Below are 26,600 nucleotides of genomic sequence, written 5' to 3'. Positions count from 1 at the left end.
CCATGTCATACGTGGCTGGCCGCCGGCTGCTTGAGAACGTGGTGGTGCAGGTGGTGGTGGCTGGTGGAGGCCACCGAAGCGCCGCCCGCCTGGGTGTAGGGCGTGGCCAACAGGGAGCCCGCCGCCGAGCCCACGGGCATTCCCATCCCTGATCCGGCGTACGGATGTGGAATCGGGGGTCGCTGCTTGATCAGCGCCTGGTTGGCGCCCGTGCGGTCAGGCGCTCCAAACAGCCTCCTCCAGAAGCGACGCCAGCTCTCCAGGGTCTTGCCGGACCATATCCACACGCCCGAGGTGATGCCGACGGCGAGGGCCATGAAGTACTTAAGCATCAGCACCGAGTAGAGGGGCTTCTTGCCGGGACCCTTCACCTGGGCGCACGGGCAGGCCAGGGCCTTGATCCAGTCCTCGAAGTAGGCCGCCTCGTACAGATAGCAGCCGATCACGATGGTGGCCGGCACCGTGTAGAGCACGGAGAAGATCCCGATGCGGATCATCAGCTTCTCCAGCTTGTCCGCCTTGACGCCAGCGCCCACGCCGCCCTGCTGCTTGATCACCGAGCGAATGCGGAAGAGGGACACAAAGCCGGCCATCAGGAAGGTGGTTCCGATCACCAGGTAGACGAAGAGCGGGGCCAGCACGAAGGTCTTCAGGTGGTCGGGATTGAGGTTGCCCACGTAGCATATGCCCAGGATGGGGTCTCCGTCCACCGCCGAGAGCAGGAGCACGGCCACCGACTGGACGGTGGGTATCAACCAGGCGGCCAGGTGGAAGTACTGCGAGTGCTTGGTGATGGCTTCGTTGCCCCACTTAAGACCGGCGGCCAGGAACCAGGTGAAGCTGAGGATCACCCACCAGATGGAGGAGGCCATGCCGAAGAAGTAGGTGAGCAGGAAGACCAGGGTGCAGGAGTGCGGGCCCGTGGAACTCTCGCGCAGCAGCAGGCCGTCGCAGGCGATCTCTTCGTTCTGGAGGAAGTTGCGCGACAGATAGCCCACGGCCACCATGAAGTAGCAGGCGGAGAGGAAGACGATGGGCCGCTCCGGGTACTTAAACCTTTCCGTGTCGATGATGAATGTCGTTAGGGTCATGAGCGTGCTGCAGAAGCACAGGCCCGACCACAGGGCGATCCAGAGGCCGGCGAAGTCCTTTTCGTCGTTGCTGAAGAAGGGCCCCTTGCACGGAATGCCGCAGCTTGGCACGCCGGCGATCCTTTGGACAGTGAGGTTCATGTACCAGTGATGCGGATGGTGCATCATGGGCATCTGCGCCTGCTGCTGCTGCAGCAGCTGCTCCTTCCCCAGGAAGATGAGTGGGGAGCGGCACGAGCAGCTGCACTCTTTTCCGCTTGCCTTTTCTCCTTGGGGATTTTGGCAGTTTTTTGAATTGCGTCCTCGGCAGGGCTTCGTCGAGGTGGATCCACCGGCAGCCCCGGAGCCACCTGAGCCACTGCCTCCCTGCTTCCGCTTGCCGCCGGAGCCTGATCCGCTGGACGAGCCACCCGACCCGCCGGAGCTGCCGCCACTGCCCGCCTCCGTGTAGGAGGGCTGCTCCATGCACAGGTTGTCGGGGTCGCCGTGGATGGGCAGGTGCTCGCAGGCCATCCTCTCCGGCCACTCGAAGCTGTACTGCTGCATGATGGGCGCGCACCCGGAGCGGGCCCTCTCGCAGACGCTGCGGCAGACGGGCAGCGGCTTGTGATAGTCCTCCAGGCAGATGGGGGTGTACATGCTGCACAGGAAGAACTTCAGGTCCGGCGAGCACTTGATCTCCACCAGGGGCCAGAACTGGTGCACCTCCAGGCCCGCCTCGTCCTGCGTCTCGTGGTTCATCTCGTTGGGGAAGGAGGTCATGTTGTAGCCGATGCCCCGGCACATGGGGATGGTGATCTCCTCGCACCGCAGGTTGGGGTCCTTGGGAATGGCTGGCACTCCGTAGCCGGGCGCGGGGCTCGCGTCCAGGCCGTGTCCACCCATGCCCATGCCCATGCCGTGGTCCGCACTGTGCTGCGGCCCGTCCGCTCGGCAGGATGCGAGGAGCAGGACGAGTCCCAGGGCGAGGACCTTCAGTCGGTTGTGTCTCATCTTGTGCGTCGTAGCTTAAATCTCTTGGGTGACTTGGGACCTCTCGGGGTCGTTGCTGGCTGACCTTCTCTGCGCTTGCACCTCACTCCGCGTAGAGGCGCCTCGAGAGCCGGAAAAGCGGGCGCGTTTCCTTCCAGACACAGCTCCGCGTCAAATCGTCAACGCTCTGCAAACGGCGTGGTCTGACTGGAAAAGGAGAGAGAGGATATCTTATTAGTCCTTTTGGTATAATATAAAGGATCTTAACTCCACCGATAGTTTAATATTATAACTTTATATTGAATTTCAAAGGTCAGATCACATAAATGTAAGATAATCAAAGTACCAAGCTTTTAATTCTTGTAATAAGGAAGTCAGATCGTGTTATTGTGTCTAAGCTTTGACAGCACTAAAGTTATTTAGAAATGGTCTCAAATCCACTGATATTCTCCCAAAGATTTACACTCCTTCCAACACTTCAGGCTTATAAATATATTTGGTATTTCGAACTTCACCACACTTTAATTTATGGTCGTTAAATCATTCTGTTTATAGCTTGCATGATAGGGCAGTCAGATCCTGATAGTGTTTGTCCTCATATTTTTAGTTTTAAACGAGCCGACTTCCGAAATTCAACTGATTTTCTACCCTACATTTTCCAACAGACGTCACACGGAGGAAGAGGGATGGCCGCAGTCGTCATCGTTGATCGCTGATGAGGCGGCGACAAGTTGAAACTGCTCTTTCCTGTTTCTGATTCCGCTTCTGACTCGCTCCCTGGAGAACTTTCGCGCTTCATTTGTTTCAATTGAGCGCCGCGACACTTGGACGACATGTCCACGTCACATGTCAAGCACTCGAGCACTTCACCCACCAAACACCCGGTTTCCCGACTTTCCCCTCCCCACCGAGTGTCAACCCTTCCGCCAATATTTGCTGCCGCTTCGGGCTGTCCCTGCTGATGACTCTGATTCCGAATCGGGAACTGCTGCTGACCAAGAGGCGCATCAATCAAAATCAGTGAGTTTTATTAAATTTGACGGCGTCTGCTGGCTGCGAACGCAGGGTTCCAGTGCAGATAGAGAAAATACTACATAAATCGGGGAGTGTTTAGCAATGATCAGTAATGGAATAACAGTCAAACTTTCATGAACTAGGGATTAGAGTTCTGAAGACTGAGATACCATATATTTCCTTTGAGGCAGGGAAGATTGAGGTACTGAAGTTCAACTGCGTATAAATGGTTTTAAGTCAATCTGACAGGCTGATATATGTTATGATAAATATTAAAACCACTACCCAATCTGTGTACTTCAGGCCCAGTCATTTCCCGCAGTGCGTGCTTGATCAAAGTGTTTGCTCTGCTTCCCCATCTGAAGAAGGGTGTGAAACGCTGATGGATTGGACGAGATGAGGCGGGAATTAATTCAAGACAATTGCTCACTTGAAGCCCGTTCAAAATGGAGGCTGCGAAGCCACCCATCAAGCCAAGCAGCCCCCACCGCCGGCGGGACAATAAATATCATATGGGTGACACCTTTTTGGGGGTATAACTTCGGGACGGCAGCTGGCGATATCGATGCCAGCGGTTTGTGGTCAACTCGGCCGGCAGCTGCTCCACAGGCGAAGATACTCCGAGTCGGAGATACCAAAAATGACAGCTGGACGGACTGAAGTGAAGGGCAATTTACTCGCCAGCAGCTTCTGGGCTGCTGTGAGCCCAAAGTCACGAAATTTATCTACGAGATACTCAGTTTTTAGCAAGTGTCAAGTGACACACATATTTGCGGCTTTGCGGCCAGCTTCAGTTTCAGTTTGGGATCTCAGCTGCGTGTGGTCCGGGAAAAGCAGCAGCTTTAAAGCTTTGCAGCCAGCTTAGCTCTCGGCTCTTGGAAAACTGTCAACAACAGCTGCAAATAAAACATGGACCGGCCCTGCTCCCTCCTCCCTTCGCCCCACTGTGCACTTCACACTCCCCAACTTCTTTGTGCGGCGCCGAAAGTCCTTCCATTGTTTTTCTGAATGAATGACATTTTAATTAATAACATTTGTGTGCGTTAGTCGGCGTCCATCAGAATCTCGCCCAGGCCTCCCGCCCGATACAACCCCGAAAATAAGATGCAGAGTGCGGCTCTCACTGAAACATTTTTCGTGTTAAAATGTTTGCCGAGCACTTCAAAATAATTAAGTAAATACGCCACGGAAAATGTTTCTAGGACAGCGTGGGCGGGACGGAAGCCCGGGCCCAAGTGTTGTGATTACCACTCGAGGGCAGCGCCAAAAATAAACGTTGAAATCCAATATCGAAATGTGGGCACCGGGCAATCGGATCGTGGGAAACAGTGCCAGGCGCGGGGCGGCTATCGATTACGGCGGATACAATCTACGCGAACTGCGCATAGGTGGAGGCGTCTGTCGGTTGTGGTGACGCTTACGCAACGTTCTCCTACTCGAATGGCAGATTCAGCAGATGGGATTCGACGAGAGCCAGGTGGGCTGTCGCTAATCAGGTTAGAGGCAACAAAGTATTTACAACTCTCGCCTCGAAATGCAAAATCAAAAGTACTTTGCTTCACTTCGAGGAACAAACTTGGGAGTACTTTCGTCTTGACTTCAAGAACGGTTCTCCTCGAAATTAGGAATGTACTGCAAGTCCGACTTTAAAGATAAGTTCAAGCTAAGATAATCAAAATTCAAGAAAGTGCTTGAGTTAATACAATTGCTTCCTAGGAAAAACTAAGCCTTGCCACCAATTACCATGTGCCCCTCCGGCGATATTAAGCGCTTTTCGCAACCGAGAGTGAAAATTAGCCGTAAGCCGAAACAATGCGACAATCACCGAACGGAAAGAGGGAAAAGTCTAATTGGTTTGTCCGACGCAGGAAAATCATATTGAAATGTAGCGAACGTGACTGAAATGGCAGACTCGGCCGGGGCGAAGTGGAAAAGAAAGGAAAACGCGTACATGGGCTTCGATATGGAAAAGCCACGTTCACGACGGCTTCCAAATTTGGCCAGGGGAGAGTGTGGTGGCCAATACAACTCGCTCTGGTTATTAAGCCTCGAGTGGCTGGGCATGGCCGCGTACAAGTGCACGAGGGATCGGGGCTCCTTTTGGGTTCGACCCTGGGTTCTGATTGCCGGCCGACAACTACCACTAATAGGTGGATGTGTTCATGGGAAATGGCCTGGAAATAATAGCAAACGTGCTTCTCTCGAGTGGAGCGAGGGAAAAAGGGGACAGGGAAGCAGGCAGAATGCGTAAATATTATTTTTAATAGAGAAAAATGTCTCAAGTGGCGGTGACGAATGGATCGCTTCGCCCAGCTTCTCCCAAGCTCTCCCAGATTCTCCCAGGTTCTTCCAGCCTCTCAGGCCCGGTCTCCGCAGCCCCGAGTGGTAGCTAAATGTTTGCATTTGGCCGATCGACTGGGCCGCGTTTGCTTAATGATTTGTTGTTTCTCCGCAGCCCCATCGCATTTAGTGCAGACTCATATTGTTTATCTAATTGTTAACAAGCGTGCGGCTCAGACGCTACAAGCTCGTTACGAGTAACAAATTATTACTCGCCCCGAATGCATGGCTTTTTGCCAATCATTCCGCTGGAGGAATTATACAAAATCACGCTGCCGCCAGTCTCAACGATGTTTGTCCAAGCTCTCGACTCTCGACCGGCTTGGGGACCGGGCCGCGACTTTCCTGGCCCGACCATGTTTGCCAAAGACTCGAGAATGCAGAGATGTGGGCAAGAGAGATCCCGATCCCAACCGCTCCGATCGCTGGACGGCTGCGCATCGATGCGCTAAAGAGGTCGTCGGGCGGAAGCTGCTACCAAAGTTGGTAGCCGCCGGCAACATGGCCAGCAGAAAACGCAACTGCAGCGACAACCTGACTGTTTAATTAAACAAACAAGCAGAGACTCAGCGGGAAGACGCACCAACGAGCAAATAAGTAGCAAGTGTGGCGACTCCCCGAAGTACAGTCGTCACCCATGGCAAACAAGCCGCTCGAGGTGTGGGTTTCCAAGAAGGTGGGAATCTCGGGCTAGTCAGGTCTCGAGGGAACGAGCTCATTCGCAGTATTCCGGGAATCTAAAGATGTGTTCTGTTCTGTTTTGTGGCTGATTAAGACTGATGCTGGTTGCTTGGGAGTACTAAACGCACAGCGAAAGAAATGTTATTATCTCAAATCAAAAAAGGGAGAAGGGGGTCAGATGGCGCCTAAAATTAGGCTGCTTAAAGGTGGAACAGCAGCAATGGACCATCCCAAAGTTATAGGTCCTGTAATATAAAATGTTTTCTTAAAAGAGATCATCTCATCCACCTCCCTCTGTGCAGATGCGGTACTCCTCATTTTCTGTTACATTTAATGCTTATTATTCAAGGAGGAGCCCTGAATTAACGAAGGCTGATGAAGTGGCTGTCAAAGAATCACCCAAGTTGTAAACTTTTGACTGCCAATATCGCTTGCCAGTACAGTCTGCACCGGGCACAAAGGCGGCGGAAGTAAAGCCGGCGCTCAACTCAAGATAATGATGATGAGCAATTAACCAAACAATGACCGCACCAAAGCGAAGCGAAGCCAGCATCGTCGGGGAGCCAAAGAGAATGCTAATCGATAACTTATCGCCCCGGAGGAGGCCAATCAATCAATCAAAGGCAAAGAGCCCCGCCAAAGAAGAGGTCTTCATACAAAACGGCTCCAAATCGCTGCTCGTGCAGCTCGGAAAATGCGAAAAAAATAAGAGGCGGAGCGTGGAAACGCCAAAAAGGAAAACTTGCCCACCACAAAGCACTTAAACTTTCTATGGGGGTACTTCCTCTTTTTCGGGAACCCCTGTCCCCGCGCAGGTGCAGGGCCCAAAGAAGCGTTGGAGCAGCAGCAACAAACTCGAAGGGCTCGCAGGTGCAACAGCCAGCCCAGGCCCCCGGACCGCCACCCACGCTGTGGCCTTGGCCAAAGCAAACCGCGAAAATCAATTGAAAAACTCTCGGTGGCAGGCGGGGAAAACAGGAGCAGGAGCAGGAGCAACTGTTTGCCTTGTTGGCGGCGGCATCAAAAAGCGCGTAGCGGCGCAAATGAAAACAGTTTGTCGACACGGCAGGGCCAGAGAGAGACAGGTGGTCGGCGACTGAAAGAGACGGCAGATGAAAAGTTTTTATTTCCAGCGGGGGCTCGAACCACCCCACCCGCCCCCACTCAAAGTCAATGCAGACAAGTTCCATGACCTTACAAACGCAGCGAGTTCAAATGGGGAAAAGGCAGAAGGGCTGCGGAAAATGGGAAAAGCGGGCTGGGGTCTCCTGTGAGCTTTTCCCCGAGGAGCTTTGTCAACGTAATAAACACAAAACTGGCTCAAGATTTTTGCGCGTCCGCCCATTAAAATCATTGACATTTAAGCGTGTTTTTCTCCTGCCCGCCTGTTTTTGCTGTCACACTTTTGCAACATTTTTTTAAAAGCGGTTCTGGAGCACTCTTTCCAACGGTTTCGCCCTTTGATGTTCGTCGGCTTTTGTTGCTTTGTGAAAGTTTTAGCAGAATGCAAACTGTTTGTGCATGTGGCCCGTCATTAAATGCTTTTTGCATAGTTTTTTAGACCCTGCTTAACCGCTGCGAGTCCTCTGACTTCACAATTAAGTTTTAATTAAGTGGACGCCACCCGGCTCTGCTGACTGTGCATCTATCTCATTTTCCGCGGGTTTCCCTCCCCTTGGGAAGCCTCATTTGGCTCCTTTGACGGACTACGATAAATGCATAAATACCAGATCCTCGGAGATCGGGGAAATCCGGAGGGCCCTTCACGCAAAACGATTTGCAAATGTCAAACAGTTCCTGCATATTTTGGTAACCACCCTGCACCCCTTGGGAAATACAGGCGCAAAGGAAGGAAGGGTTCTCTCGAGGGGTTGATTTTGTCGTTTACGGTTTTCTATTATTGAATATTTCTTGCCCTTGTTTTTTTCCGTCGCTGTCCTTGTTTTGTACCAAAAACTCTTACTGCGGACTAAGTGACACCGCAGAAAGCGAGTGGAACGGCAAAAAGGACAAAACCAGAGGGGTGACCATGCACAGAGGAAAAAGTTGTATAATTTATGATTCGAAAGAAGTGTTTAAATGATTTTAATATTTAAAAAATCATTAGCGACAAGAAGATTACTTTAGGTGTCTTAAAGTAGGCAATGAATTATACTGATTAAATACATTGTACTTCAGAGTTTAAAATATACTGCTGCATACTTTTAGTCACCTCAAATGGGATTTAAAAGTGATTTATATGCTAAAAATTAAATAAATTCTTGTAATGTGTTCAATAGTAATCCAAAATTGTGTACAATTCTTTCCTGTGCACAGTAAGAGCGTTCGGGGCAAGCGAAAACATGGAAATAAAATTAAATTTCCGATTTTTCCCCGCGTCCTCTGCCCTGCAAATTTTGCTAATAACAAGACAAAAGTGCAGCTGCAGAGGCCAAGGGGCAGGGTGCCTTTCGGGGTGCGAACTGTCGGCTGGCTGACTAAATACAAAAGAGTGTCAAGTGTCTTCCCTGCTAAAAGGCAAAACGGGCAACATGCAAGTCCTGCATGTGTGGGTGGTGGTCCTGTCGGCAGATTTTATTCTCCATTTCAAATTTTGCAGCATGAGCAAGCGTTTTTATTTTGACAGTTGTTGCCACTCCCCTAGCATACTTTTTGGGGGAGAAGAAAAACAATTAAAAACGAATTGCCTTGCATTCCCGTTCCCATTTCCACTGCCACTTCCTTTTGCGACAGTGGAAACACAACACGCCGCCCATCAAAAGGGAGTTGTGTGGGGTACAAATTAAATCCCGGAGAGAAAAAATATATAATTTTTGTTGCTTCAGGATGTGGCACATTTATAAAATAACAATATTCTGGGTGGGAAAAAGGGCGGGGGTTTACGATGCAACTTAAACGCATCATAAAACAGCGGCGTGAGGGGAACTATAAAAATTTCATGACTGTTTCACCGAACTGAGGTGTTACAAAGATATATTGAGTGCCGGATAATGATAATGAGCTCTGGGGAAAATAGGGAAATGATTGTCCAGGTTTATGGATTCGAAAGGCTTACAAGCCGAGCATTTTTATAATTCTAACTTTATAGCCCATGACATTAAATTGAATTGCCGATTTCCAATTAATTTACTCTTCTCTTATTTTTTTATTGGCATTTGCATGGGCACGTAAAAACCAGTTACAAATGGTATTGATTGCAGTTTCGGTTTTTCGATCCTTCACTCCCGAGACATTTATTTTACTGCCATTGGCTGGCTTTTTAACTTTCCAAAAGGAAAAGACTGTTATTGCCATTTATCTACGATTTACATTTATGGTCATATTTGATAATCGACCGTTTTATGGCTAATACTGGTGACGGCACTCTACACCCCGATTTGGCAATAAAAGTAATTGAATCATAAATGCAGCCGGGCCACTGAAAATAAAATATGCTGATGTTGGCTGATGGAAAACTAATTGGAGGCGCAGGAAGACGGGGGAGTTATGAAAAATAGGTGGTTTAACGACTGTCGCCGCGTTGTCTGTGGCTCGCATTCCGGTGGCTGTTTTATTTTCATGGCAATTAAAGGGAACCGCAGTAAAAAATAACCAACTGCCGGCGACATTGACACACAAAAAGAGCGGGAAAAACTATTACGGCAAGAGTTTCCCCGGCTGTTGTGACACATGCAATAAAAACGATTTTTATGGTCATTTGAAAGCGTCAAGGGGGCGCGGAAGGGCCAGGAGCCGGGCACACACATTCCGGCATGAATGATGCATGTTGTGTCTGGAGTTCTGGGCTGACAATTTAGCATGTCTCTGGTGGAACTCCTTCTCGGGCGCACCTCCCACTCCCTCCCCGTTTTCGGCGTACAAACATTTTTAGTGCCCTTTGTTGTCAACTAACAACCACGTGCCGCCCCCTCGCACACTCCTGGCCCGCTCGCACTCCCGCACACACACGGGTATTAATTAATGTCAGTGTGGAAATTAAGTGAAATATATCTGCAACATGCTCCCGGAAAATGCGAGGATGTTCCTAGTGGCGATGGTTGTTGTGTGACAAAATGCCGCTGACATGGATAATTAATGGTGAGCTACGAGGGGAGTTGGCGATACAGATACATAGGTGACGCCGGGCTGGAGGTCGCATCCCTGCCCTGTGTGCGTGGTCCCCACCTGCGGAAGGTGCTTAATTGCGGAGCCTGCGTCGGAGTAAGTACAGTGGTTGTGCCGCAGCAGCACTTTTAATTAAGCACTAAACTTATTTCCCTGCTAATAAGGGTTTTCCCAGCACACGGCGAACGGGAGCTTTTTGGATCTTTCATACCTCATGTATTTGTTATTTAAACTTTGAAAATCACTTCAGCTGTCGTTCTTCCCCTGACCACAAGCTGCGACCACATAAACAGAGCATTTTCCAGAAAAAGTAGAGGCAGCACAATTTACGATTTGTTTGCTTTGACCGAATTTGGCAATTAATGCCCTGACATTCATTTTATTTATTTACGAGTCGCCAACGGATTCGGCAACATTCTTGATTGGTGGCCATTAATTTATGCAATTTAATGCAATGCAAACAGCGATTCCCTGGCTCATAAACTCGCGTTTTTAGAGTGCGGCCTGCTAAAAGGATTTTATTTGTTTGGCTAGCCAGCGCTTTTGCAGTCCGTAGTTTGCCTGGGTTTGACTTTGGAACTGGTGTGTGGGCAATTTGACGTCTCGATGTCTGGTTTCTATTTCAATGCTATAAATTTGTCGCCGTCCCGCTCTGTTTTCATGGTTCCCTGCGCTGCTCCCCGATATTACGATATTACGCATACGCCTGGGGGCCGCTGTCCTGGTGGGTGGCTCTTCCTGCGCCTGGCATTGATTTTCATGGTTGTTTGTCCCTGCCCCTCCTGGCTCTCTTTTTGGCTTGCTTTGTATTATATGTATGTGCTTTTTCCCCATTTTTCCTATTTTCTCCTATTTTTTGTATTTTTTCGTATTTTCCTCTCGTATTTAATGGCATTTCTAGCTTGGTTTATTTTGTTGGCATGCGTGCGCGCCCGACGCCGAGCGATAAACACGCGGCAGCCACCGTCGCCGGTTTGCCCGCCTCCCATTTTAACGTTCTCCCCGCTTTTCCGATTTCCCGCCTCTCCCCCACTGGATGCTCACCCCTTCTCCCTTCGCTGTGTGTCTCTGGCATGCGTTTAAGTTTTCAGTTAATGGCTTTTAATGGCTTTGCTGCTGCGCTTGCTTTTCTTGGCTTTCTTGTAAAAATGTTAAATAAATACCGAAATTAGTTGCGTAAATGCGATCCACAGCAGACCCAAATGAGTTCAATCAATGGATGAAACATTCCCCCGGAATGCTACAGAAAATATTCAACTCCCCTTTGATTCGATGCCATTTCCATTCCAACGGAGAAATTTGTGCTTAAATACGAATAACATTTGTTATTCCCACTGATAAACCATTCGAATAAATAATATTAAACCCATCAATTTATCTTGCACACATTTGTTGGCCCAGCGACATATCATTTAAAAATGTGATTAATTTACCACCTTAAACACAGCCCAAAGACATTCTATAAATACCGACCACAACATTGGTTTCCCCGCCCAAAACACACATTTCCAAATATTTTCCACCTAATTTAGCACCCCCTTCAAGTCATAAAGTTGCAGTCCAATTCAGATGCGAATGGAAATGCATAAACCAATGCGAGACCACAAATTACCAAATTCAATCTACGGATACTTGGGATACATGCTATATGGAATATGGATGTGGATGTGAATTTGAATTTGAAATGCGAGGCACATGTCCCAGGCAGTCGGGCTCCCCCGGGCTCTTGGTTTTCGGATTTGTGCCTTCGGCTAGGGGAATTTCAATGAGGCATCTCGCATCTCGGCGACTCTGCTCTGGGTCTTGTTTATAATTTATGGCGCTGGGCTAATGGCCAAATTGCCCATAACAATAATTTGCATGCAAGCGCTTCCAGCTCTGACTAATTTCTTTTGGCCAGGCCACGGAAATCTTATCGGGGAACAGTCTGCTCTTAGTCATATATCACTCAATATCAATATCAAGCTCGGTCGGAGGAAGTGCGCAGAGCGAACCGACAGAATCGAAAACAATTTACAACAATTGCTTAATTGAAACGCCAGGGCCACTGTAGAATTTAAATTTATGAAAGCATCAGACCCCAAATTGAACCAAATCATAAATAAATCGCGGGCTTATCAGCGTTTTTGTTTGTGGCACTCGGTGGCATATCAAAGGCAAAACGCCGCTCCCCTAGAAAAGTTCGAAAGTGGACAGCACATGACTCTTGATACCGATCCGAATTTCGATTCCCAGATGACAGACGAACTTTGTACTCCACATTTCAAGCGCGTTTTGACAGCTTTGATATTTGGTTAGCTGAGAAATGTAGGAATATTTCGAGGGCCACAGAGGTCAAGTTTTTCCGATAGCCGCACTTTGATATTCCCATTGAAATTTCCTTGCAGCTGCTGGTCTCTTTCCATTTATAGCACATGCAAGGTATTGAAAATAAATCTCAGCAAACTCGTTTTGCATAATTCTTATTTCTGATTGACAGACAAACAACCTAGGTACAGCTGCACTGAAAAATATTTTCCATAATGTGCTATTATGAACCTCCAATTCAACTTTAGGGACCTTAAGTTACGAAGACCGGATGGTTTCGATCGTTTTTAGATGGGGTTTCCGCAGAAAGCCGTTTGCTTTTAATTGTTTTTCCCAGTGCAGCCCCTGGGTAGAACCGAAGTTTCCCCATTAGCATTTTCGTGCCACATATGGCTCGCAAATGTAGGAACAACAGCCCGTCAACTCGACTCAACCGAACTCAACTCCAGGCCGACTGCGACTCAAAGGCAGACAATAGGCCTGCGGGACATGCGACAGGGTATGGTTCGAACTTCCCCCGATGTTTTATACGACTTTTCCGTAGGCGTAACATGTGTGGCATAAACAAAGATACAAAATATCAACCGATATTCGCCTGTACGGGCCAGTATGCAAAGGGAAAAGGAAGACGTGAAACTGTTGATAGTCTATTGCACTTTTTCCTTGGTTCTTTTTGTGTTATTCTTTTTTATGGCTGTGCAATAAAAATATTTACGATGCCAAAGCGCCAAATATGTAGGGAAATTGTTTGAACCAACGGCGGGTTGAGTTGGGGGTGGGCACCACCGGAGGGTTAATAAAATGTTGCACTTGTAACAAGGAATTGAAGTTGCAAAGTGGTTACAGTTGGCCGGGGGAACTTATTCCCTTTTATTTTAAACGCAGATGGAAAACGATTTTGAGAGCAGATAAAACTAAAAAACTGATTTGGAAATTTAGAAATAAAAACTTGTGTAGTGGGGGTTTGTTTTGAAAGTGGGGTTTACACTTTAAAGCCAGGGGCTGTTGCAACTTAACTTTAGATTTTGATAGACTTTTCTTAAAGCGGATTTTCGAACGAAACCCTCCGGTCAGTTTTGATTTCCCTTGGTCGCAGTCCAAGGAAATCAAATGAGCTGAACAACACAAAAAATGTAAATGAGCAGGGTGGAAGAGGGAGTTCTTTGGGGGGAATCCGCTGCAGAGGAAGTGGGAACCAATGAACTCTTGGCGTGCTGCAGATGCAACTACACTCCGAATTCTCATCGCCGTTCTCCACTGCACATTCTGCATTCTGCACTCGGCATCTCGGCAGTGCTTTCAAAATAGCCCGGCCCACACGACTCCCCCGCCCAGTTTTCCCCGACTTTCCGCCCAACTCCCACTGCAAAGGGCAGGCGGCTGGCTGCAATCAACGCACTTGTTCCTGTTTTTCTTTCCTTCTCGGGGAAGCGCTGCTGATTCCCTGTTATTGTTGTAAACTATTTATGCATCTCGAAGTTTATTTGAAACACGAACAGCAACACAGGAATTCCCTGCACGGCATTTCAAATGCTGCTCGAGATTCCCATTCTCTGGATCTGCTGTTTGTTGATTTTATGAACTGTTTTTCTTGCTTCACTTGCTCTCGGTCGGGTGCCTGCCCTCCGGCCACATATGGTCACCTTAATTCTCCACAGGGACGGGGTTTTGTTGCACCAAATAATTTATGCCTTTTTCCCTGGGCTCTTGGTTTATTTTTCCAAGCGCATTTCAACAGCCAGAGCAATCAGCGCGTGTTTTTCGGGCAGGAAACAGCACGCAGGGATGTCGGATGGTGTGCCACTCCGCACAGTTCTTCGCTCCCCAAACCATCCTCCAGTATCCCACACCGTCCTGTACCACCCCCCACCCCCCACCACCCACTGCCCATTCCCCACTCAACGGGTGGTTCCACTGTGGCTCTGCGGAGCGTGATCCGCCCGGTGGATATCCACCGTTGTTTACACTGACGCCATCGCCGACGTGCCACAAAAGTAGAGTTCAATCGAATGGAATCAGGGGCAATTGGGCCGACCGAAAGGTGCAAACTGATTTGGGCAAACGGTTCGGTTTAACTCGGGTTCTAGTCGCCGTCAGTGCTACATGTACTATTGGCTATATAGGAATTTTCAGAGGCCAGATACTTTGAGTTTCGTTATTTATCACGTGGCCCTGGCAGTTTTGTATAACATATGTATGTATATAATAATTTAAACTTACAACATTAAGGCAATGTAATGTAACCATTGCACTTAAGCTATCCCCCCAAGTACAAGGTATACCTCCATCGCGTAGCACGCCAATCATTTCTAACCCATAAATATCATAACAATTTCTGGGCCCGATCCCCAGCCAACTGAAACCCATCCCCAGCAGATCCCTCACTGCACTGGCATTCCTAATGAACTCCGCCGTGGGCTGCGCGGAGTATATACACATTTTGCCCGGCGAGCATATGAAAATATCTTTAGAACACTGATTGACTGCTCGACATGATCGACGTGATCGCTGTGAGGGAGTGCTAGTCCCGCGAGGGGTGCAGTGTGTGCCTGCCGTCCGCAATTATAATTCAATTAACCGAATAATTCCATCTTTCTCTAGCGCAGTCGAGCGCCACATGCTGCGAAGGGCGACGGGCCTGTTTGGCATATTAAATAGTTATTTGTAATCTTAGCAAACGCGTTGTAAACAAAAAACCGAGGAGGAGGCGCGGATCGAGCGAACGGATTGAGAATGATGATGTGTCATTGCAGTGTGTTTGCCCATCTGGCCGAATCAATGTTTGTATTTATGGAAATATTCTCATGTTTTAATTACGAGAACATTTCGAAATGTCTCGCATAACAAATGAGGCCCGAACGAACGAAAACAACAGTGTCTGGAAAAAAGACCGCTCCGAATCAGCAAAAAGCTTCGACAGTTGGCCAGACAAGTTGAGACGACGAAAGAGACGGCAGCAGCGCGGGCGAAAGAGACGCACAGATGCTAACTAGACTGAAAGGCTTGCCGGGATATTTTGCATTAAAGCAACCAGGGAAATATGAGAGAATGATGGATAGGCGGGCAGGCCCAGATGATGATGATGGGGACAGGAAAGGGGAGGCGCAGATGCAGATGCAGATGGAGTCGGGCTGAAGAACTTGGCAACTCAACTGCCGGCAAGAGCAGAAAGAAGTCAACAGCTCGTTAAAGTTAAAGTGGCAAAAGATATGCCCGAAGATTCAGTTCAGCTCTCTCTTGCCCGGTTCCCGGTCTCTCGGCCATGTTCCCATATTCTCCGCTCAAAAGGGTAGGCCAACAATGGGGCAACAAGTCGCGTCTGAAGATGCATCGCCCACGGCAGCCGCAACCAGAAAACCAGGCTCAGACCACGAGCAGAGTTATACACAGAGGGAAACGGCTTTCTGAGCTAGGTAGTTAGATTCAAAAATAAATATCGTTTCGGAATTTATAAACACCTTATTGTATTACTGAGCGGTTTGGAAAGTATAAGCCTTTTTTATATATAAGAGATTTTATCCGTAAGTATTTTTCCCTGTGCATCTGGAGATGGCTCGTTTTGAAGAGCAAAATTGGCGTTGAAAAGTAACTGCCGACAACCGCAGACCGAGAGGATGTTTATGAGGTTGGATACCGACTACTAGGAGGTTCCTGCTCCTTGGCTCCTCGGTTCCTTGGTCAATTGCACTGGCCGGGTCACAAAAAGAGCCCTGGCATTTTTCTCTCCATTGTGCGGCAAACTAAGCGCAATGAAGTAGCCGGGGGCCAAGTGTTTGGCGGGGGAAAGGTCAAGTTTTCTGGCCTCTTATTTATATTTGCGTCTAGCTGATGTCTTGTTGCATGCAAAATAGTGAAGGAAATAAATTCTAACCCAACTAAATATTTTGCAAAGAAAACATATGTTTAAATAAAATGAAAAAATGGAAGATTAAAATACGATTTTCCAATTATCTAAATCTTCCACTATTGTTTTTAAATATTTTATAATTCCTAAGTGCGACCCTCATTTGAAACATCTCTTCACTTACCATTTTTTCCATTCCGTTGGGTTAGCTGCTTTCTGGTTGATTTCCTGGTTCATACGATTCCGCCCAGCTGTAATGAGATGCAAAAAGAGGTACGATAAGTTATCTGATAACTGATGGTTTAGGTGCAGCTATAAAAACTTAAGCCGGGCGACTTCCATAAAGCGAAATCCCCGCGCGGAGATTCCGAGCATCGCCGAATCTTGCTAATCGTAAAAGGGGTCGTAAAAATGTTTATAAATCTTGTATAATTGGAAAATATTAAAGGCCAAGCAACTTAATTATGCCAAAAGCATAAAACTGGATTTATGCCAGAAGAACTGCTGGAAAAGGGGACTTGGCGACAAAATTTACAGGCGGTCCGCAGAGGAAGAGTTGCCGCGGTTTGCGGCCTGAGTTATGTTCTCCTCGGGCTCCCGGCCAAATATGTTAATATTTGGACAATAAATTTGTGGGCGGCTAAAGAACAATTGCAGTTGTCTCTGCGGCAGCAGCAGCACTTCAAAAGCGGAGAAACCACTAAAGAAAAACAGAGGAAATCAGCAGCTCCTCAAGAGCAAACAGGAAAAGCCGCCGGAGAAAGGGGAGAGCGTGGGAGGGGCTGGAAAATGGCCGGGGTTCATCCCTGGGCCTAGCCGAAAGTGGACTACTTTAATCACGCCACGGGATTAAGGGGCCAGACACTCGCCGGATGATGAAGAAGTTGCGTGTGTGTCAGTGGAAGAGGCAGCCAGTCGCTTACAATTTAATTAACTTTTTTCACTCCCTCCGACGCTCTTTTTCCTTATTTCTTGTTAAAGAACGCGCCTTGTTGTTGTTTGCTTTAACGGCACTCTTTGTACATATTTTAAGTGTATATATAATGCAAGTTTAATCAGCCAGCGACAAATAAAGAGCCGCAGAAGAGGTTGCCCCCGTATCCGTATCCGTGTATCCGTATCTGCTCTTGTATCTGTATCTGAAGCTGAAGCAGAAACCGTTCGTGTAGGAGTGCCGCGGCAGATTTGCCTAACCAAACCGAGCCGAGAGAACCCAGATAAGTGGGGCAACAATGCCGAGCATTTGTGGGCCCATATTCGCCGCCTTTGATTTACCTCCACCTCACAATTTGCCAAGTGTAATCTCCGCTGTAACCAATTGCAGATAAAGTTAAGCAAACGACAACAAAATGACAATTTTTTAATTATGAACGTCTGCCTCTGGCTTTTGCGTTATTTGTTTTTCTGGCTTGCCTAATTGAGATAGGGCTGGAGATCATGGCGAAATGTGGGGAGAAGTCGAAATGTTTCCAGCGAGATTGTGTTCTTTGCTTGCCTGAGGTTTTTCCCACTGAAAATCGGATATTTCTCAATTATGGGAAAACTATCTACGATTCTGTTAACAAATTCTTGTTATAAATTGTAACAACCAGATATTGTACCCCTTTGATTTGTAGTTGCCTTTTCTAGCTAAGTATCGCTTCAACTATATCATTTTTTGGGGTCCACATTAGACAACAACTAGAATTCAGGGCAATATTTCATGTGGCTAAACAACAAAAAGCGTTTTTGACACTTCCCGAAAACATAAGTTGTTGCGCAGTTTTGTATTTATAGAATTCTTCGTAAGACACGTTGTCATTATAAATCTCTTGCCCAAGAAATCCTAGAAATTATTCTTTATTCATTTTCAAAGCCTCAACAAATCAAGTTCCCAGAAAAGCTCAATTTGAATGTGAATCCAGAGTTATAAATCTGCGACACACAAATACATTTCCATAAAAATCTCTGAAATTCAAAGAGCAAAAAAGAACAGCCTGCCGAGACAACATGGAGAACCTCCAAGCTCTTCAGAGCCCCAAGACTCGTTTGATTCGCTTTTCTGTTTCTGACTAATTAACTGGGAAAGATTCTGAGCGGAGGAATCGGAATTTGTAGGCCAATTAATTAGGCGCATAATTTATGGCAAAATATTCTCTCTCCGGCGAATGTCAACTTGATGATCAATAAAAATAAAAGAGGCAGTCGCAGGGCGGGGCGGAGCGTATCAGTTTCGAAAATGTTTAATTTATGACATTGCAAAAAGCAGAAAACAAATTTATGAGCGAGCATTTAAATGCCCAACACGACGGCGAGCGACGACAATGAATATGTATTGTGTGGAGTATCGCTTTTTGAAAATTGAAATTCCAAAGAATCTCAAGGAGTTCTCCAACCTCTCCGCTCGGAGGAAAACAAATATCGCCATCGTCATCGCCGTCGCAGTCGCAGGAAACAACAGTCAGTCGCAGTCGCAGACCTTAAACAAACAGAAATTAATTATGTTTCGATGCGAGAGCCCAAAAAGATACTCAGGCGCAGAGGGAGAAAAGATGCATCATCTAAGATAATATTTAAAATGGTCCCCTCAAGTACCTTCCATGTTGAGAACTTTTTTTGGGCATTGAACAAGGAGCAGGATTCAGTACTCTGTTAAGCATGTTGGTAAAAACAAATTCACTCTTTAAAATTAAACCATTTTCCTATTACAAACATTCCGAAATATAAATTATTTCAAGTGTATTTTCGAGAGAGGTGGAGCGAAAGGAAGACACTGAAATACACGAGAACCTGATGCTGCCTGCTGAAAATAAAATTATTTTGTTCAGCGTTCTGTTTATAAGAAAAATATGTTTTTGTTTGTTTTAACGCGGCCCGAGCGCTTCCTTTCCTTTTTCGATGGGTTGGCGATGGACTGAGAGCGAAACATGTGCGTAGATGCATCGCAGAGATGCGTATCTGGTGGTACATGAACATGCAGCAGCAACTTCAGTTGTGGCTTCTATTTTCGGTACTATTTCAATTAATTTGCTGCCTCTAAACAAAGTTGCCTCTGCGAGGGACACGACGGGAAATTTATGAGTAATATCGCATGCTCGATTGCAGCCCCAGATTTTTCCCTGCCTTTTAATTAGCTTGACATTTACTTCGTGCCGGACTTCTCATCTTCTTTTCGCCGTCGTCTGTCTGCGGTTTTTTAGGGTTAACAGCGCGTAGATTGATATCTTCAAGTTCATTAGAGTTGCAAGTCGCTTTAATTGGAAATATGCACAGCGGGCTGAGGAAGCCTGCAGTCGTCGTGCAACACTTGGGTGAGAATTAATGATGCCTGCCCATCGCGCCCTTCCTTCCTCGGATCTCGATCTGGATTCTGTTTAAACTTGGGCATTTTATACACTCAACTCGGCTCTTCCCTTCCCTTCCTTTTCCGTTTCTTTTTCGAGGTTTCTGGGCCCCTTGGCTTTGCATCCTCCGCGACTGGCTCTGTTTATCTTTGGTCTTTTGTTAACTGATTTCAAGGGAAGCTGCAGAAACAGCCGCCCTCCTACAGGGTCGATTTAATTAACTGCTTTCTATATAAGGCATATTAAATAAGTTTCATTCGGCCTGCTCTCGTTTGATTCTTGGGGGAAAGAGTGATCCAAAGGACGAGTTGGGGCAGCTTTCTAAGAAGTCCAGGGAATCTATACCAATCTAAGGAATGCGGTTGGCTTGTGCTAATTAACTGTGAGTCACTTCGATTGGAGAGCATTTTATGGATTTGTAAACATCGTGTCAGTTGTTTGATTATTTTTTTGTTCTTTTATTATTATTAAAATATATTGGTTTGGGTACTCATGGATCTATTGTCAACCTACGCTTCAGGTTTTCCACTTGTTGGCACCTCCCCTATCTTATATGTGTTCCCAACACCTACACTCGCCCGCTTGCCTTGTTAATTTTCATTTGAATGGGAATTTTCAACTCAGAACGGTGTTTCTTCGATGTTCGTGCTGGTTGTGAACTATTTGTTCCTCGGGATTGGGGACCGGCGACTGCGACTGGCTCGAATAACAAACAAAATTAACACCTAGTCGCTACATTTCCAGCGAAAACCCACACACAGGGCAGCTGGAAAGCATCCCCCCACATCCCGTCATAAGTCAGGGCTCTAACAAGGTGTCGTCTTGCTAAATGAATTAGACTCAAAGCGAAACTGATGCCCCACGAAAGAAAAAATGCCATAAATACGTGTTCTGTGCCTGTTTCTCGGTCTCCCACACGTGTGAGTGTGCCATTGGATTTATAACCGACACTTTAAGTTGGTTCGTATAAAATGCAAATTGCTTCAACCAGGCGCTAGCTCGATATTTGCATTGGCAATTAGCATATTAAAAATAACTCCCCCAGTGAAACAGTGTGCCATTGGAAAACATGTTTTTATCGCTCTTTCACTCCGGGTTTCTGTTTGCCCAAACCCGAAATAAATTCTAGTTAAAATTGCCCAACTTCGGTGTCGATTTTGTTTGTACATATTTTCGGCTGCCTGTGCTAACCTCTCGAGCAAAGTTGGAAACCCATGTAGGTAGGAAGGTGTAGATTTATCTACGAGTGGAATTCTCCTCGGTGTGCGTTCGTATCTGTGTGCAGTCTGGCCTGTGTTCTTCTATTACCGTAATTTTCTACTTGATTTCTGACGCTCATAAATCATCATCAGTTCTCCCTCAGATAGCGTCGTCGTCGCTTGCTTTTGTCATTTCTCATCGTTATTGTTGCTTAGGTAGTCGTCGATTTTAGAGTGTGTTGCTGTTGATTTTATGGAATTTATCTCCCCAACAACACCGCAAAGCACATTTAGCGACACAGTTAGCTAGCAGCACCGCCAGAAAACTGAAAACCGAATGCCGAAACCGAAACCCAAGCAACAAGTTTCAACTTTTTGTTTGATGTATCTGCCAGATACGCAAGGTGAAAAATTGATAGCTTGCTCGCCTGTCTAACCAAACTATGCATAATAAATGTTTTTCGTAAACAATCGACAAAAAACTCAAACAAAAAGGAACGGAAAACAATAAATTTATTGAAAAATTATAAAAGATAAATTGGTCTGGAGTCGGGAGGTATTTTCGGTTTTAGCTGCCTTCGAGTTGGCAAACCTTTGAGATATGCAAAGATAAACAGATAAATAAATAAGTAAACTGCCATTAAAAGCCAATTTCGGCTTGACTGTTGGCCAAAGACAAATAGTTTGCTGGCATAAAAAAGTCCCAGATCTAAGGGTACCGAAGCGATCTCCTTTTGTCATTCCAGTTTTCGGTGATATTTGGTGATTTTTAGAGATCTCTGGTGATTTTTCATTTAAAAGCAAATAAACGTTTTTCGGTTAGAGGGGCGTTTGTGTTGGCTAATTGCCGGGCCAATTTCAACGAGCCATGAGCCGTTTTCTGCGGCGAGTGTGTGCCCCATGGGCTCAGCTCGTAAATAATCAAACCCTAATAGCCGGCAAACAAAATATTCAAAACAAACACACGCCGAAACCCGGGGTCCGAAGAAAGCGCCGAGGAACCCAGCCGCATAAAAGAGAAAGAAAAAATTATGATCCATGGCAATCATGTCAAATTGATTTCGGTTTTCCTTCGCTAACCACAATGGGCAGGGGCCAAAAATCAAAAAACCGGGAAAGAGAGAGCCCCGAGCCTAATGATATGACTGAATGGGAAAAATTGAAGGAGCTGCAAAATAAATCAAACAAAACAAGGCAAAACAAGCAACGGGGCACTTAGAAAAAAACCGATTTATAAACTGATTTTTATGTTATACTATTAAAATAGGATAATGTGAAAGTATTAACTCGAGGAAACAATACTAATTGGAAATCGCATAAGTTAATTTGATATATTTTCTAAAAATGATCCTACACATAGCGAGTATTTATTTCTCTCTGTGTGGAGAGGCAAGGAAGAAGACAGCCCAAGCTGGCCCGCAGTTTGATGAATTGCAGCACGGGGCCGCGTTGACTTGGCCAGTTTGATGGACGACTCGAGACCCGCTTCTGGCCCGTTCGAGCCAAGTCAAGTCCCGTCCTCAAGCCTGCTCCGAAAATTAATCAATATGTTGGTGTTATTTAAACAAGCCGTGAGTACAGAGGGAAATGAGGGCCTCGCCGAGTGCAACAGAGAGGGAAATGCTTTTATAATTACGAGGGTCGTTGCTCAGGTTGTCCGTAAATTATCGGTTGCCCGTCGGAGGAGTTGCCCGGCCTCAACATGATTAGACTCTGGCAGAGGATACCCGCAATGATACAATTGTGGGTTTTATAATTATAACAAGATCGGTAAATGATCATGGGAACCCTTAGTGCCGAGGCCCGCGGACAAATTGCCGTCGGAGGAGGAACAGGCAAAAGGTGGAACTGAAGCCGCATGTGGCAGATGATGATTGCGGTCCAATAAATTGGGAATGATATGACAACATTGTGGGCTTTGCTCTGTCACCATTTATACCCATTTCCTTGGCTTCTGTGACATACATTCGTCCACAAAATACCAAGGTACATCTTCTTATCTATCATTATTTTAAACATATTTTGTTGATTCAATCAACCCAATTGGAGTCCTGTTACCCCAACCAATCATCTTTGAGCTCAATCACTTGTTGCGCTGCTACCAACCAGATAGTTTCGCCGTCAATCCCACTCTTTCTGCCATAAAGCTCCCGAAGCATCCGACATTAGTATGCGCATTAGCGCCTAAGCTGACAGCTCCATCGCGGCCGATCGGCAAAAACGGCTGCCAGGATACAAAACTGACAAACCCGTCGCGAGTGACAAGTCAACTGACGTCTCCCTGCTGAATTGACTGAGTGACTGACTGACTGACTGACTCCGGACTGGCCGAGTGTCAATGCGCTTGTCAATAAATTTTCGCAGCATCCAATTGCTGAAGAACGAGATAATCCCCTCCCAGTCACAATTAAGCCGAAGGAGAGGCCCCAAAAAGTCATAAAAACCACCAGGCTCCAAGAAAATGAAAAGACTTTGACAAGTGGAAAGAGTCAACGAGAAATTTATAGCCAAGCCCAATGGAGGAGACAAAAAGCAGCGCGCAACAAGACCAAACAAAACATAATTTATGGCCGACTTTTGGGACTCTCGGATCGGCGGGTCCAGCGGGAACAGGTAGCCCAGGACCGTTTGTAAAACGATCACCTGTTCGAGAGGTGGAGGGACGGAGGAGGGAGGACGCAGAGAACCAGACAAGCAGACAGGCCAGCAAGCTGCGGGCGGTCACTGGGCACAGTGGTCAAGGATTTCGGCAAGAAGGGGTTCCTGAATTCCGAGGAAACCCTTGGATTTTCACATTTTTCTGGCACTTAAGATTAATGGTTAATGGTATCCCCAAGACGGTCATCTTATGAAAATGGCACCAGTACTTTATGTTTTAACAAACTTTATCAATGTTGGAAAACCAATATTTTCAAAGATCTAACAACTATTTAGGTTTCTTATAAACCCAATAGTCACCTAGTGAATGAGCAAGAAAGTCATTTGAAAATCTTTCGTATTACAACAGAACACTATGCAATACATTGGTCTCACCTAAATTTCAAAGCAACTCCAATGTTTTTTCTCTACCATTCCTACGGCTTAGGCCTGAGTTCCAGGACATTTATGGGACGCTCTGGTGCCACTGTGCCCCGCCAACAGGCATCACTCGGCAGTTGCGACCAGCGGAGAAGAGCAAACAGCACGGCCTGGCATTTGAGTGTCGCCCCAGCAGGCGGCCGAAAGTCGTTTGCTGTGTGACAAAGCGCAATTTTTCGAATTGCGAAAGTGCGGGCCTGCCCGGAGGAGAAACCGAGAATCGGGAATTGAGCACGGGGAGCACCACATGATGTCCCTGCGTCTGGGTATGTAAATTGATATTTTAGCCAGCTCCGCCGGGCAGTCCCAACCAGCAGTCCCAAGCAGCACCAACACCTTTGCCTCCGGCGAGGCCTAACCTTGGGAGCGTCTGCTGTTAACTGAAAAATTAATGAAATCATTTCTTGACGCAACGATCCGAGTCCTCCGCCTGTTGGCTTCATGCGAAAACCAATGGCCGAGCTATAAAAATGAAATAAAATATTTAACGACTTATCGGGACCTGCAGACGAGGTGTCGCGTTACGCATAATTTACGACCGCAGAGGAACATCATTTTCCACACAGGCACACAAAGACACCGGAGAAAGAAGGAGGAAAACTATCTAGGGGATCTGGGATCTGGGATCTCGAACACGAACACGAAACGATCGACATGCAATGGCTTATCTTGATCACAGATTAAGCCGGACCCAGAGACAGAGACAACCCCCAACTTTTCCAGGTACGCCCGGCCAGCACCTGCAATCAGCGCTCTCCCTCTTCACATCACTCCCTCTTTACCGATTTTCCCGCTCTATCGACGGCATGGTAGTATTTCTGGTAGTCGCTGCCTCGGCAGCCGAAACTTTGACAACAAATAATGAAGTACTGTAGACACACACACGCATTCCAGACACCAGGCCCCAGACCCCAGACCCCAGACCCCAGACCCCAGACCCCCTTTCTACCGCCGCAGATAAGATTCGGATCGTGGTGCTCCATCGGCTGACGGCAGTATTGATTCGAGTGAAATAAACGAAATTGTCGAAAAGAACGCAACAGCCGCAATTTCTGCTGTTGAGTAAACAACGCCAGTCGAGCAGGAATCGGGCAGAGATAAGGGGCTGGCTGATCGAAAAGCCGGTGAAATAACCATGGGTAACGGTGTTGGGGCTAAGGTTTCGGAGAGCTTTTGGCCCTCCGGATTTGTTCTGTTTTGAAAGGGATCAGCCCAGAAGTTTCCACAAAGATTAACGCAGTGTAGAACTCTTCTTATTTGATAGAGATACAGCTGTATTCGAGGAGAATACACGAGAACCACACGATTTAAATAGTTTCAAATACATTCTTTGTACCAAGTATCTAAAGCCCCAAACAGTTTTAATACTTTTAAAGGTTTCCAAACAGACCAGAAAAGCTTTCCTTCCACTCGATCGACTCGGGTAAAAATACTTTTCTGAAAGTGAAGTCCGTTTGCTGTACGTTTCCCCCGGATTTCCCCCCGTCGTAAGATCAATTCCCCCTGGATTTGACTGACTGGCACATCCCATTACTCGGATCTCCCGCAACTGATCTTCGACTCCAGCGCAATGGAAACCCCCCCTCGAAGGTGATATTTACCTGGGGAGCTGGTGCGACTCTCCGCCGTTAATCCCAAAACTCTGCGGCGGTAATTAAAAACCGCAGTGCGTCTGTCAAAGTTAATCCAATTTCACGTCTGCTCACATCAAGCACTCACACAGGCGCACGCCACCTGGAGATGCAGCACACACGGACGGCGAGTATCTGACGGATACACAGACGACACTCGTGCGCATAAATACTTGCGCCGGTTCGCATAGAAACTTTTGCCGCTGCAAGTAATTTCTACCGTATTTCGGACAGATTTTTTAATTAAAATTTCATGTAGCGCCAAAAGTTGTCGCTATCTGTCAGGCGATGTCGTGGGATGGGTGTTTCAGTGGCTGTATTCCCTAGTACTGTCACGGGGGCGCCGAAAATCCAATTTCAGTTGACGCTCGTCGATCAGCGATCGCAGGTCGCAATAGCAACAACAACCACGGGCACGGGCGCAAATCTTGTTTCTTAACAACAATTTTCAACACACATTCTCACATGGCACGGCCACAATTTGTATTTTCATAACTCGTTTTCCGTATTTCCGTGGCTTTCGAGTACGTCACTTTGGGGCGCTTTTACGAAGTCCCTTTCATCCACTGCCCTCTTGGCTTGTTGTCACTGCTTTCGAAGAGTGCACAAAGGTGTTTCTAGCTATTGTACAATTCTTCATTGATTAATTGCCGCTTGGAAGGTGCCAGGGGCTCGCGAGACTCTGGGGTTTTCGAGCGACAACCGTCCGTCGTCGAACCGAACACTGCGATCGCCGAAAGAGAACTGAGGCCGCAGCGCGAGAGCCCGCTCGTCGCCGAGCACTGTGGGGGAGGGCGGCGAGAGAGCGAGCGAGAGAGGGTGCGCCTGGAAGAGAAGTGCGGCTGGAAGGGGGAGACTTTGTAGCATGCGATAAATGCAGCTAAATAAATGTTTTGTTTACGGCTGCCTTCCTTCTGCTCGCTTGCCCCGCATTTTGATACTTTTTGCATGGGCTAAGTAAATATGGGAAGGAACTCCGCTTTTAATGGGTGCATTTGTTTTTCCAGGCATTTCCA

The 26,600-nt window shown here is 47.0% G+C and overlaps 1 protein-coding gene across 1 annotated transcript; it reads right to left on the bottom strand.

The window, feature by feature from the left end:
* Positions 1 to 5: 5 nt before the first annotated feature.
* On the bottom strand, positions 6 to 26,313 carry LOC108035905 (frizzled-2). Its single transcript, XM_017111671.3, has 3 exons — positions 25,555 to 26,313; positions 16,538 to 16,604; positions 6 to 2,270 (listed from the first exon to the last, which is right to left on the bottom strand). Exon 3 carries the CDS (start codon positions 2,082 to 2,084, stop codon positions 6 to 8), a length of 2,079 nt encoding a protein of 692 aa, XP_016967160.1. The 5' UTR covers positions 2,085 to 2,270; positions 16,538 to 16,604; positions 25,555 to 26,313.
* Positions 26,314 to 26,600: the final 287 nt, after the last annotated feature.

Source organism: Drosophila biarmipes, chromosome 3L (assembly GCF_025231255.1).
Source record: "Drosophila biarmipes strain raj3 chromosome 3L, RU_DBia_V1.1, whole genome shotgun sequence".
Classification (NCBI taxonomy): Eukaryota; Metazoa; Arthropoda; class Insecta; order Diptera; family Drosophilidae; genus Drosophila; species Drosophila biarmipes.
Note: the sequence above shows the minus strand (reverse complement) of the source record. Positions and strands in the feature narration are given on the sequence as shown.